Source organism: Muscardinus avellanarius (genome assembly GCF_963383645.1).
Source record: "Muscardinus avellanarius genome assembly, chromosome: X".
Taxonomy (NCBI): Eukaryota; Metazoa; Chordata; class Mammalia; order Rodentia; family Gliridae; genus Muscardinus; species Muscardinus avellanarius.
In genome coordinates this window covers 120,071,011-120,084,471 of record NC_137792.1, presented here as the reverse complement: position 1 = coordinate 120,084,471, position 13,461 = coordinate 120,071,011, and the positions used below count along the sequence as shown (strand labels likewise).

Here is a 13,461-nt window from a genome sequence, read left to right as displayed (position 1 = left end):
TCCCAGCTTTCTAAGAAATATCCACACCAATCTCCATAGCGGCTGAACTAGTTCCATGCATGTAATTTCGTTACTTGAGAGGCTGAGATAGATCGCAGGTTTGCATCCAGCCTCAGGTACTTAGGCCCTCCACAACTTGGCAAAACTCTGTTGCATAATAAAGAATAAAAAATAGGGCTAAGAGTAGAGGTCAGAGAAAGAATGCCCCTGGGCTCAATTCCCAGTTCTGCAAAATAAGAAGAAGAAAACAATAAACAGCTTCACTGGAATTCCATCTCACTTCTGGTAAGATGGAGATCATTAAGAATACAAATATTAAGCCGGGCATGGTGGTGCATGCTTTGAATTCCAGTGTTTGGGAGGCTGAGACTAGAGGATCACAGTTGAGGGACAGTCTCAGCTATTTAGTGAGAACCTCTGCAACTAAGTGAGACCCTGTTTCAAAAAAATACAAATAATAATAAATACAGGCAAGGATGTGGGGAAATAGGAACCCTATTACATTGTTGGTTTGACTACACACTTGTTAAGCCACTTTGGAAATGTTGAGGTTTCTTTGAATGGAACTACAACATTTCCAAGTGATAGCATCCCTGGACATCTGAAATGAAGTCAGAATACTATAATTATATTTGCATATCATCTTCATATCAGCTTTATAATAGTGAAATTATAAAACCATCCTGAGAGCTCATCACTAGATACATGGATCACAAATTAGGTTTATACTCAGCCATAAAGAACAAAATCACATCATTTTCAGAAAAAAAGATGAAATTGAGAATATTATACAAATTGAATATAGCTGGTCCCAGAGGAAGACTGAGACAGTAGGATACAGATTTAAGGACAGCTTCAGAAATGTAGCAAGACTCTAAACAATGTAGTGAGACCCTATTTCAAAATGAAATAGGGTTGGATGTGTAGCTAGGAGGTAGAATGCCCTTTGATTCAATTTCAAGTACCCTCCTTTAGAAAAAAAAGAGTAATTTCTAAGATTCTCTTTTGCTTTCTCTAATATATCATTCTGTACTCTTCTTACTGTTCTCTCTCACATTACAAAATGCTTTTGTGATCAAATGTGATAAGTACCTCCTCTCTGAAAAAAAGAGTAAGCCAGAAATCAATTTTGCAGTAGACACCAAGTATGTCCTCTAATTTAATTATATTTTGACACTATCGACCTGAAGATAGCATCAGACCTCACAGGTGGAGGGCTCTGTTCCCTTTACTGCGCTTCCTCCTTCAAATATCATTTGCAAGCCCTACCTAGGTTGTTTCACTTTGTGCTTCTGATCCAGTGGCTATCAATTGAAGTTACCATGAGTTATTTCAAATTTCATTAAGTTTCTACCGTGGTTCAGAAAACTCAGGAAAACTGTTCTTTCCACTTGCTAGCTTATTACAAAGAATACGACAAATGATACTGATGAACACCAGATGAAGAGATTGGTCAAGGAAATTATGGAAGACAGGGTATAAAGCTTCTATGTGCTCTCTGTGCAAACGATTCCCCAGGAATTCCCACATGTTTAGCAGCCCAGAAGCTCCCCCAAACCAATCATTTGGGGGCTCTGGGAGATCAACTTATACTTCAGCCCTTTACTCCTTCATACTTACTGAATGGGGCTGAAAAGTCTCATCCTGAAGTTACCTGGGGGGCTTTCTGCCATCAGCCAACTCAGTAGCAAGTAAGAAGGCAATCATCATTCATTACTTTGGAGATTTTAAGGATTTTTGGAGTTGAGAAAAATCAAGACCAAGAGAAAACATACATTTCCTCAAATTGCATTTGGGAATATAGTAAGAAATTACCTTTCAGTATATCCTTCACATCAAAATGGAGTAAGAGTCATATATGTGTCAAGTTGATGGATGGGATAATTAGGCAGAGGGATGGCCAAAGTTCAGCGCCCCAGAGTCTCCTTCACCTACTATGTGGCATAGAAGGTATTTAGAAGTACCCACATGCCCTGTAGAAATACATGTGATAGTGCTGTCCAGAGAATCACCAAATGCATCATGAGGGCTGCAGTGTAGGGGATCCTGAACATTGTTATAGTAATTATAGAAAAAATAATAAGTAACATTTTTTTCCAAATCAGAGTATATTTCAAAATGTGTGAGCCTTTATACTTGTTGGAAACATAGATATATTAACAATTCCCTTTTCTACCTTTGTTTGCTTAAACTAGCCCTGATAATTCATCTCCATTAAAGCATAGAAGAAAGGGCCCTGCCCCATCTCTCCTTTATTTATCTAGATAAGTTTGACTAAAACAAACATAGTTGTGTTTCCGTGTCCTGGGCCTCTATATCTCTCCATTACTGTTGCTCACATCTTCTCAGAGTTTGGAATCTCACTCTAGGCCATAGTGGTCCAAACATGACATTCAAATGTGGCTGTTCTGTGGCAGCCCTGGGCAACATGTGTATGTTTGCTACAAATCAATAAAGACTTAAACTGAAGCATGCCCAGCTGGACCATAAAGAGGATGCTATTCAATCTCCTCTTGCTCGATCAGACATGACTCTGCACACAGTCTGCCTATCAGGGCCATGTAGCTCTTAGTGGAGCATAATCAAGTGGCACTGTGATAGGTCTTTTGATTTGTCCCTTACTCATTGACTCCTGTCTCCATTTATGTTGCTAGATCAAGCTATGTGCTAAGAATAAAATGATCAGACAACTTCTGCATTGATTTGAATAAAATGTTAATTCAAAAATTCCAACAGGGATACTTTTTTTTCTTTTTCTTTTTTTTTTTTTGCGGGTCTGGGGATGGAACCCAGGGACATTCGACCTCCGAGCTACACCCCCTGCCCTATTTTTTTATTCTTTATTTTGAAACCGGGTCTCACTGAGTTGCAGAGGGCCTCACTAAGTAGCTGAGGCTGTCCGCGAACCGCAATCCTCATGTCTCAGCCTCCCGAATGCTGGGATTACAAGTGTGTGCCACCATGCCTGGCTTACATGTAGGTTTTGCAGCCTCTTTGTGTCTCTACCTTCCCTCTAAAACTGAAAAAAAATTATAGCCCTTTATTGAGAAAAATAGACAATAAAATGTATAAGAAACAAAGGAGGGGAATTTTGTTTTATATTTGAATATTTTATCTATTGTGGCAATGCAACATCAGAAAGACCATTTAGGTTGTATTTTATATTCTAAAGGCACACTTTTAATAACCAGAGGAAATAGATTTTATTTAAATTCAAATTGTCCAAATACAAATATTCGATTTATGTTGTTCTTTTAAAAACTTTAAGAAATAGTAGTCCAGTTTATAAGCATCTCTCTGGATTTTTATTTGTTGGTTTCACAATCAACAATACAAAGACTGCTTAAAAGAACATATCATAGAAATTCTAAAATTGAACATTTACTTTTAAAGTTACTTTCATAAAGAGACTTTTTCCAATATCTTACCTTATAGTTTTATAATTAAGTGGAATAACTGAAAATCAAAATTTAAAACTAAAATGCTACTCAAATGGCTATGTTTTGCTATTTGTCAATTTCAAAAGTATTTTTTACACACATCCTTAATATTTTATACTGGATAATATAACATTAACAGAAAAAAATGTGTGGGTAGATAAAAGATAACTACAAAATTGGTCATGCATATGAAATATCTTGGTGGTTCCAGTATTAATGTTGTGTAGCATCATTTAATTTAATGCATTTTTAAAATTGATATTTTCTTAAAGTTGTTTAACTTAATAGTAGGTGTTCACAGATTTTACATTATTCACATAAATGAGGAGAATATTACTTTTTATAAGCCTGAGGCCCTGACATTCTGAAGCTGAGGTCACAGTTTGTATCAATATGATAAATATTCACTGATTTACTAGATTGCATATGTGAAATTACAATAGCATTTTACTGGTAATTCATCTAACAATGCACATTATTAAGAAATATCAAATCTATATTTGTGGTCTGGTTAATAGTTACTATAAAGTTTGACATTGTGAGCATGACAAATTGTGTAAATAAAACAAAACAATTAGCCTCCACACAGAAAATCCTTTCATCCTGATAAATGTGGAATATTATTTCACTGTTTAGAATATTGTTTTAATAAGACAATGTCTTACTGAGAATCAGACTTAATATTTTAAGCTTCAGACATTCTCTTTTATATTAAATTATATTCCAGATAATAGAGTACCTTTTAAAATGTAGGAAAGCTTTTTCTTTTGTTTTTTTTTTTTTCAGGCTCTTAACTTGAAAAATGGTAATGTTTTTTTATAACCTCCATATATTGACCTCTATCAATTTTCATTAAGTACTTTAAAATTTTATAGTAATGAGACAAAACCTAGCTTACTGTATTTTCCTTTATATTATCAACTCTAAAAACACACACTCTTAAAATTAATATACGATTCACGTTTAAAACATTTTGGCTTCACAAATAATATTAATTCTAAGCACATTAAAATGACATGACAATATTTGAGTTTAGTTATTAATTGAAGAAAAGAACATATTCCTTCTTTCTACTCTGTTTCTTGCAATTATCCAGTTTCATTGTTTTATTTCATTTGATAAAAATAGTTTTAGGGAATTTTCACCACAACAACACATGCACCAGCTCTTCCAATGTTGACAGGAACTTCCTAAGACAAAGAAAAATGAGAAGAAAGAAGGTTTGAACTTTGTCCTTAGCAAAATGTAGAATGTTGAAATTTAAAATGTTCTTTTTCTTTTCTTTTTTTTCTTTTTCTTTTTTTTTTTTTTGTGGTAGTAGTGAGAGTGGAAACCAGGGGCAATTCTACCTCTGAGCTACACTCCCAGCCCTATTTTTTATTCATTATTTTGAAATAGGATCTCACAAGCTCCCTTCAGCAGCACATATACTGAAACAGTATTTTACTAAGTTGCAAAGGGCCTCACTATGTAGCTGAGGCTGGTGAGGAAATTGTGATCCTCCTGTCTCAGCCTCCCAAGTACTGGGACTACAAGAGTGCACCACTATGCCTGGCTTAATTCTTACTTTTGTCTACTGTTCATCTTGCATAAAGATAAAGAGAATTACAGACCAGATACAGCCTATTGTAGGGGAAAAATTATACCTTTTAGAATGATTTAAACCCAAGTTTGAGGATCCGGTGACCTTGGGAAAATTTTACCTTTCTCATAATTTTCTCACTTGAAAAATTACAGATAATCATATTCATGTTTAAAGATTTTTGTGAGGATTAAATAATACAAAAATTGACAAGAATTTGGCATATAAATCTATAGTCTTACTAAGGCAGGGCAGAGGACCTGGAGATAGGAAGGAAAAAGGCCATCTGCATACCTACTGTGAGGCTGGGGTGGTAAACAGGAAAGTGAGAGATGGGTGGGTGTCAGGAAATCAGAGCTCTGACTAGTCCTATCGATAATTATTCAAATTAAGAATCAAAACTGTGCAAAAGTTATGGGTTCCCCAAAACCCAGTGCTGGCCAATCCAAAAAGGGCAATTTAGAGCCCTCAGTAACGTTTAAAAACCCACTTCTCAAGAGCTTCAAGGTCACTCTCTTTCTAGGACCCCTTCCCTTGCAGAGAGGAGGAGCTGATTTATCTTCTATCTTTTCCTGACGTAAAATAAGCTTTCCTATCTCTATACTCTAGTCCTTGGACTTCATTCATTGAAATCCACTAGACAAGAACCCTAAAAGAGGAAACATTCCATTTCACTACTGCCTTAGTTCTCTCATTCTTTCTAAAATCACATAATGAAACAGTAAAATAGCCTATAACAGAATCTAGGCCTCTCTGTTACTGGTCTACTATCTTAGGAAAAGTAAATTTACTAGCATAGTCACACATATTAATAATTACATTTGATCTAAAATTTTTCTAATTTTTCTTTCATTTTTGGTTGGTCCTCAGCATTGCTAAACTAAGGAGCTAAATACATGGTAGGATTTTGAGATTTCTGAAAGTCTTAATCAGAAGTTTTGGAAGTCAGAGATAGAACCCTATTATTATATTAACACCTATTTATTTAGAACAGAGTAAATACAATGTTTCATGAAGTCATTATAATAGAGGGTGAAGTTGGGCCCTAAATACAAGGCTTTCTATGTTTGTATAGGTGATAGAGTTAACCATATCTCGTTTATTATTAACCTAAAATTCTATTGAAAAAATATCAGCACATATTTTGGAATAAATCTAGGGCTATCACTGGCATAACTGCCAAAAAGTGTTATTTGTCTTTAGGATAGAATTTCAGTGCTCTTTTTTATACCATCCTTGGAATTAGTTCTATTAAATGCTCATGTGAGATGTTTTAATTCTAGTTATTTCTTGCACACTAAATTCCTTGAATGACTGAAGAAGTTAGGGGTGTCCCTAATATTTAGAAGCTAGCAACACTGTCTTTATACAGAGAAGATGGAAGGCTTTTCTCCTGGGGACTAACCAGTAAGAGCCGGCTTTTGTGTAAAAAGATATTATCATTGTTTCTCAAGTAATGGTATATACATAGAAAGTAAGACAGAACGAAGTTCTTGAATTATTGAATAGAAATCACTTCTTTTCTGTGAAATCAATGCTTCCATTGAATAAAGGGAATAGTCTGCTCTATTTCAAGTAAGTACTAGTAATTCTCTTAGGTACAAATATGGCTCATACTATCAATTTCAATATAAGACATCATTAGGACCTAGAGAGGAAGAAAATGAAATTAATTCCAAAATATATTATAAAACTTCTATTAAAACTTGAAACATATTAATTTGAATATTTTATAAGATTACCTCTTTCCATTCATTTTTCTGAGCATCATATGACTCAACAGTATTCAAATAAGTATGTCCATCATATCCTCCAACCACATAGAGTTTGTCTCCAAGGGGACACACAGCAACAGCATCTCGGGGTACACTTAAAGGTGCCACAGTTGACCATGAATCATTTCTTGGGTCATACCTTAAAAGATTCAGGGGAACAGTTGAGAGGGAATATACAATAATATTAAATGGAAAATAATAGGCACAAATAAAATGTATAATTACCTAAAACACAGAAATTAAAAACATTATAAATATCAAATGTAGACTGGCTAATGATGTTGCAGAGACGTACATGACAAAATTCTCGTCAGCCACCAGAGGTCACTCAAAGCTTATTGAAGCAGTTCCTTTGCTAAATACCATGGATTTCTTTTAGTCAGAACTCCATTCTCCTTGAGAAAATTTCACATAGTTGGATCCTGACAGTATATGAAAACTGTGTCTTCCCTCATTTACTATTCTGATCAAGGAATTTATTTTTTATTCTTTGTTCATTAAAGTTGTACCTAAGATTCCTGATCCTGTTAATATGAGAGCTCACATTTTAAAGTAAACCTAAATATACTGTTTGCTTAAATTTCGTTAAAGAAAGTTTGTACATTGGCTTTAATATTATTTGCAGTTAGACAGCCTCATCCTGCCTGTATCTTTCCTCTCCTTAGTATTTAATTTTTTTCCTCCTTTAGGAGCCTACAATATTTTCCATATTTTTTGGAAGTTAATTCTGGCTTCTGGAGTATTTCAGTATATAGAGCGAAAGAGAATTCAGTAAGTAAAATTAATTAAAATCATTTCTAGAAATTATTAAAATTTGAATACTATTTAAAAATATTTAATGCTAAAATACAAAAGGTGGAACTGAAGACAATTCATGACATTATGGGAGTTCTATCTTATATATTGACTTACTGCATAAGTCAATAAAAATTTATTTACTGTATATATTAAATTTTCATTTATCACCTTTTACTTATTTATTTATATTTGTATTGACTTCTGTAATTATCATTTTAACATCTCTAACCACAGTCTTAGTCATAGTATCCTAGCTTTCATCTGAAATTATCTTTACACACAAAATTATTTTTAATCCTATTTGAAAACAGTAAGACTTCAATATCCATTATTATTATTGAGTGTCATGAAGAATATCAACCTGATTTCTGATATTACAACTACAACCATAAAGTACATAACTTTGTATTTTCTGTTTGTGCTGGCTAAGCTCAATCTTCAAAACAATAGCTATTGTTAATTGAAGCTACACTCAGTAAGGAGAGTACAAACATATACGAACGGTGAACCAGAACTCACAGAAGTATTTCCTTCCAGATTTGTATCTAATGATTCAAGACTTTTCTGCATGCATATGATAATCAGTGCACAAGATGTAGATAATGTTAACATTATCTGTATATTGATTCATTAATAAGAGGATTTGGGATAATGTTGAATCTTTTGAAGAAAAAGTATTGTCAATATTGGGATTCCTCATGAAAAGACATCCCCTTTTGAAAAGACACATGGAGTTTTGATCAAAGATAAAAAGTAAGCTGGCCGTGGTGGTGCACGCTTGTAATTCCCTGTGCTTGGGAGGCGGAGACAGGAGGATCGTGCAGGTTCGAAGCCAGCTGCACTGGCTTAAGAGATCTGTTTCCAAATGAATGTATAAAATAGGTCTGGGAGTGTCGTACAGACGTAGAAGGGTTTCCAGGAACCCCAGGACCACCAAACAAACAAACAAAGAAAGAAAAAAATAGATAAAAACTAACCCTTACCTAACCCCTAATATTCAAATTAAAGTAGCATCATTTCTCTCCATTTTTGTTTCTCATTTGAGTTTCTATCTCTCTTTACTTTGAATGGAAAAAAGATATAGATATAAGTGGAAATAAAATTGAGATTGAATTTAAGAGAATCATGAATTTGTTCTTACTTCAAGTGGTTAGGGATATAATTTGCTTGATGTCTTTGACTTAATTTTATCATTAACCTTATAAAAATATTAAACCCTGACCCAAATAGTGTGAGATTTTTAGAAAATTTTCAGCTGATTATCTTAAATAATTGGATAAGGGACTAGTATGGTAATAGGTAGGGCAACTGTGTTTTGCAAAGAGTAGTATCAGGAAAATCATTGGAAACATGGAAATGAGAATATCTTATTCCATAGTTTTCATCTTTACTTTCTATAAACAAGGCTGTTTTACAAATCCATGTGAAACAGTTAAGATAACGTTAATGACTCCAGTAGAATACTGGAGTTCCTTGTGATTATTTTCCTTAACAATTAAAATGAATTTTGATTTCAACCCTTTTGGAAACATGTGCATAACCATGTTCATAGTAGCACAATTCACAATAGCCAAAATATGGAACTAACTCAGGCCTATATCAACAGATGAATGGACTGCAAAATTATGAGAAACACACACAATGGAATTCTACTCAGCAATAAGGAGGAACAAAATCAAGTCATTCACAAGAAAATGGAAAGTCCTGGACTTCCGGGAAGATGGCGACCGAGAAAAGCGGGGCTTAAGAGCCCCGCTAACAACCAATCTCCATTACCACAAAATCAGCGCCTTTCATAGCCAGAAAACACCATCACCAGTGAAACAAAAAATCACCAGGCTCCAGAGAGAAAGCGGAATGAGAACAGAGCCACAGAGGAGATAACCGGCCTCATGCCCGAGGACGCGGCAGACGCGGCAGCAACGCCATACTGCCGGCGGCAGCGGCAAATTCACGGGACGGCTACAGCAAGCCGAGGTGAGCCACTGTGGAACAGCCAGGCGGGATTTCTCCACGCAGAGAGCATCTAAAGCTCCCAGTGGCCGAGCTCAGCACACGCTGCAGGGATTCAGAGTGGAAATCAAAACCAAGAAGAAAAACACCAGCCCCACAGCCGAGGGCGTAGCAGCGGGGCCATATTGCCACCGGCGGCAGCAGCACCGAATTCAGCGAGGCCAGTACAGCTACATCTGCGTACTCAAGAACAGTGAGTCAAATTGCGGGCCGCAGAGGAGAAATCCCAGTACTGTACTCCCTGGGACTTGACCCAGTGGGGGAGGGGCGGTGGCAGAGATATCACACCATAGGAGAACGTGCAACCTGGCACTCCCCACAGTCTAAAGCAGCCTCTATCGACTCTCTGGGTCGGAGACTCTGTGATAAAACCCAGTAAAGGAGTAGTGGGGTCTGAGATACTACTGACTCGAGATCCAGAACACCTTAAGTGAAGTCATAGTGACCCAAGGGAAGAACCCAGAGAAGGCACAAACTTCCGAAATCATGGGAAAGAGGAATAATACTGGAGCAATAAATGCCCACAACCCCACAACATCAGAACCCGATAAAACTGAAAATCAGAGATTTCTAGAAGATCAAATCAGGAAAATAACTAGAAATAATAGAGGTGCTTCGAAAAGAACTCAGAGAGAGCCAAAAAGAGATAAAGGATGCAATTAATGAAGTAAAGGCCTCAATTCAAAGCACAAACAACCGATTAGAACACATGGAGAACAGAATCTCGCTCTTAGAAGATGAGCAATCCAAAAATGAACGCATAGTTTCTAATCTAGAAAAAAATATCCGACAGCAGGAATCTGATATTGAAGAAATATGTGCCCATTTTAAGAGAGCTAACCTAAGAATAATTGGAATAGAGGAGGGAAAAGAAAGTGAAACCAAAGGGATCAACAATCTCTTCAAGGAAGTAATAGCAGAAAATTTTCCAGACATAGAGCAAGAGGTCGATACACAGGTCCAGGAAACTTATAGAACTCCCTTCAGACAGGATCGGAGAAGAGGATCCCCACGCCACATAATTGTCAAAATGACCAATGTGGAAGCCAAGCAGAGAATCTTAAAGGCAACAAAAGCAAAGGGCCAAGTGACATTCAGAGGCAAACCAATTAGAATCACTCCAGACTTCCCAAACCAAGTCATGAGAGCCAGAAGGGCTTGGAGTAACATATTCCCAATTTTGGAAGAAAACAACTTCCAGCCAAAAATTTCCTACCCAGCCAAACTTTCTATCAAATTAGATGGAGAAATAAGAAGCTTCCATGACAAACAGAAACTGAAGGAATTTATGTCTTCAAAACCAGCACTAGAGAAAATACTCAAAGAGATTAACTACAAAGAAGAAATAGGTAACACACTCCAGAACTAGAGAAACAAGATTTTCCATCCAACAGACAGCCAAGATTGGTTATCTGTGGAGATTCATTATTTATGTTAGTCTTTTACCTATCTCTAAATGGTATTGTTTGCCTTTATTGTTGTTAATTTTTAGGATTTCTAGTTGGAATATTAATATACCTTCAGATATAGCAATTGGAAATATTTTATCCCATTCTATTAGTAACTGTTAACTCTGTTTACATTGTCTTTGGATATACAATATGTTTTGTATTTTTTAGGGAGTTTGTATACTCCTCTGTTGCCTGTGCCATTGAAATCATAACCAAGAAATCACTGCCAATTTCAATGTTGTGAGGTTTAATGACCCAGATTTTCTCCTAAAAGTTTATAGTCTTAAGATTTATATTTATTTCTATTATCTATTTTGAGTTAATATTTGTATATGGGATTAGGTAAGGGTCCAATTTTTTTCTTTTCCATGTAATTATTATTTTTCAACAATATTTAGTTAAAAGATTATTATTCCCACCACCAAATGTTCGTGGAAACCTTGTCAAAAATAACTTGACAATATAGGGAAGAATTTAGCTCTAGGCTTTTATTTAACTCCAATGGTTTATATATCTGCCTTTAGAATAGTACTACACTGTTTCAATTATTGTAGCTTTATATGGTTTGAAATCAGAAAATATATATCTTCTAGCTTTGTTCTTTTTCAAGATCGTTTTGGGTACCTAGAGTCCATATTCCATATTAGGATAGATTTTTTTCTGAAAAATAAATATATAAATATATGATAGTTTCACCTAAAAAATAGAAAAAAAATTCTCTGGTAAGAAAGAAAGCAAAAAGAAATATTGAAATGTTATCTTTAAGTCATCAAAAGCTTGGTATCAGACAAATGAAACTTTTATGTGAGATTATCATTTTTAATTTTAGATAAATTGCCATAATACTAGATGTCAACTACTAAGCCAAGCATGGGAGGGAGGGATAGGGAGAGAATGGGGTGGGGATTGGGTAGGGGCTGACTGGGAAAAGTGTGCATGTATGTCTACAAAAATTTGTATCCTACTATGATGTATGAATACAGCGCACCAATAAAAATAAGTAAATTAATTTAAAAAAAAAAGAAAATGGAAAGTCCTGGAGAACATTATGTTAAGTGAGATAAGCCAAGCACAGAAAGAGAAGGGACATATGTTTTCTCTAATATGCCCAAACTAAGGAATATTAGGGATACCAGAGGGACTCCAGATAATGGAGCAGAAACCTCAGCAAAGCTAGAAAGGAAGGATAGGAGAGGAAGAAGACTGAGGTCGATTAATGGAGGAGCTACATCCGAATATGTGCATAAATGTGAATGTAGTATGGTCAAAATGGACACTCATTGTTGGGAGGGGAGGAATGGGAAAGTGGGAGGGGGCAACAAGCACTGTGTGAATGTATGTTTTTTCCAAAATGATCCACATAAAAATAAAAAAAAATATGTATAAAAATAAAATTAAACAAAATATATATTTTTTGCGGTACTGAGGCTATAACCCAAAGACATTCTACCTCTAACCTATACCCCCAGCCATATTTTTTCTTTATTTTTTAAGCAGGATCTCATTGAGTTGCAAAGGGTCTCACTAAGTAATTGAGGCTGTTCTCAAACCACGATCCTCCTGTCTCTGCCTCTCAATGATGGGATTACAAGCGTGAGCCACCAACCTGCCTTAAAATGAATTTTGATTGATAGGAATACAGATTTATTTCTAGAATGTTGAAATAATTACTACCAAAACCTACATTTTATTTGCTCTATATAATATTAACTAGTTTTGCATATATTAATAATGCTTTTAAGCTGGGGATGGTGGTGCACACTTGTAATCCCAGCATTTGGGAAAATGAGACAGGAGGATCCGGGACTGAGGCCAGCCTCAGCTACTTAGTGAGGCCCTTCTCGACACAGTGAGACCCTGTTTCAAAATGAAAAATAAAAAAATAGGATTGGGAGTGTCGCTCAGAGGTAGAATGCCCTTGGGTTCCATTCCCAGTACCATAAATAAATAAATAAATAAATAAATAAATAAATATGAATGCTTTCATTATTTCTAATTATCTAAATGTCTTTTCTTGAAATACTTTTCAACTGTTCTTAATATTCTCAGTGTTATTTTATTAATCAATTAATCAAATAAAAGTTTCGACACATTTTTATTTTACATTAATATGAACTTAACATGGAATATGCAAAAAAACCCCACAAATAAAACTGTGAGCAAATAAATCTTCCTTCCTAAAAATTGTGTGTTCAGTTTTTTTTTGGTTGGAGCTATGGGCATTTTGACAGAGACAACACAAGGCCTTCCTAAGTTGCCATACATTGGCAGTGAACCTGCAGTCCTCCTGTCTCAGCCTCTCAACTGCTAGGATTGCAAGCGTTGATCACCATGTTCTGCAAATAAACTAAATTTTATTCAAGTCTGGTGAATGGATTATTAATATAACTGGCTTAAAACTT

At 35.3% G+C, this 13,461-nt stretch overlaps 1 protein-coding gene across 1 annotated transcript in view; it reads right to left on the bottom strand.

The window, feature by feature from the left end:
• Positions 1–4,570: 4,570 nt before the first annotated feature.
• Positions 4,571–13,461, bottom strand: part of KLHL4 (kelch like family member 4) — a gene marked incomplete at both ends in the record, with an annotated part of 79,702 nt that continues 70,811 nt past the window's right edge. The window contains 2 exons of the mRNA XM_080719416.1: positions 4,571–4,630; positions 6,765–6,936. Coding sequence (XP_080575542.1) covers positions 4,571–4,630; positions 6,765–6,936 — 232 coding nt within the window. The remainder of the gene's footprint in view (positions 4,631–6,764; positions 6,937–13,461) is intronic.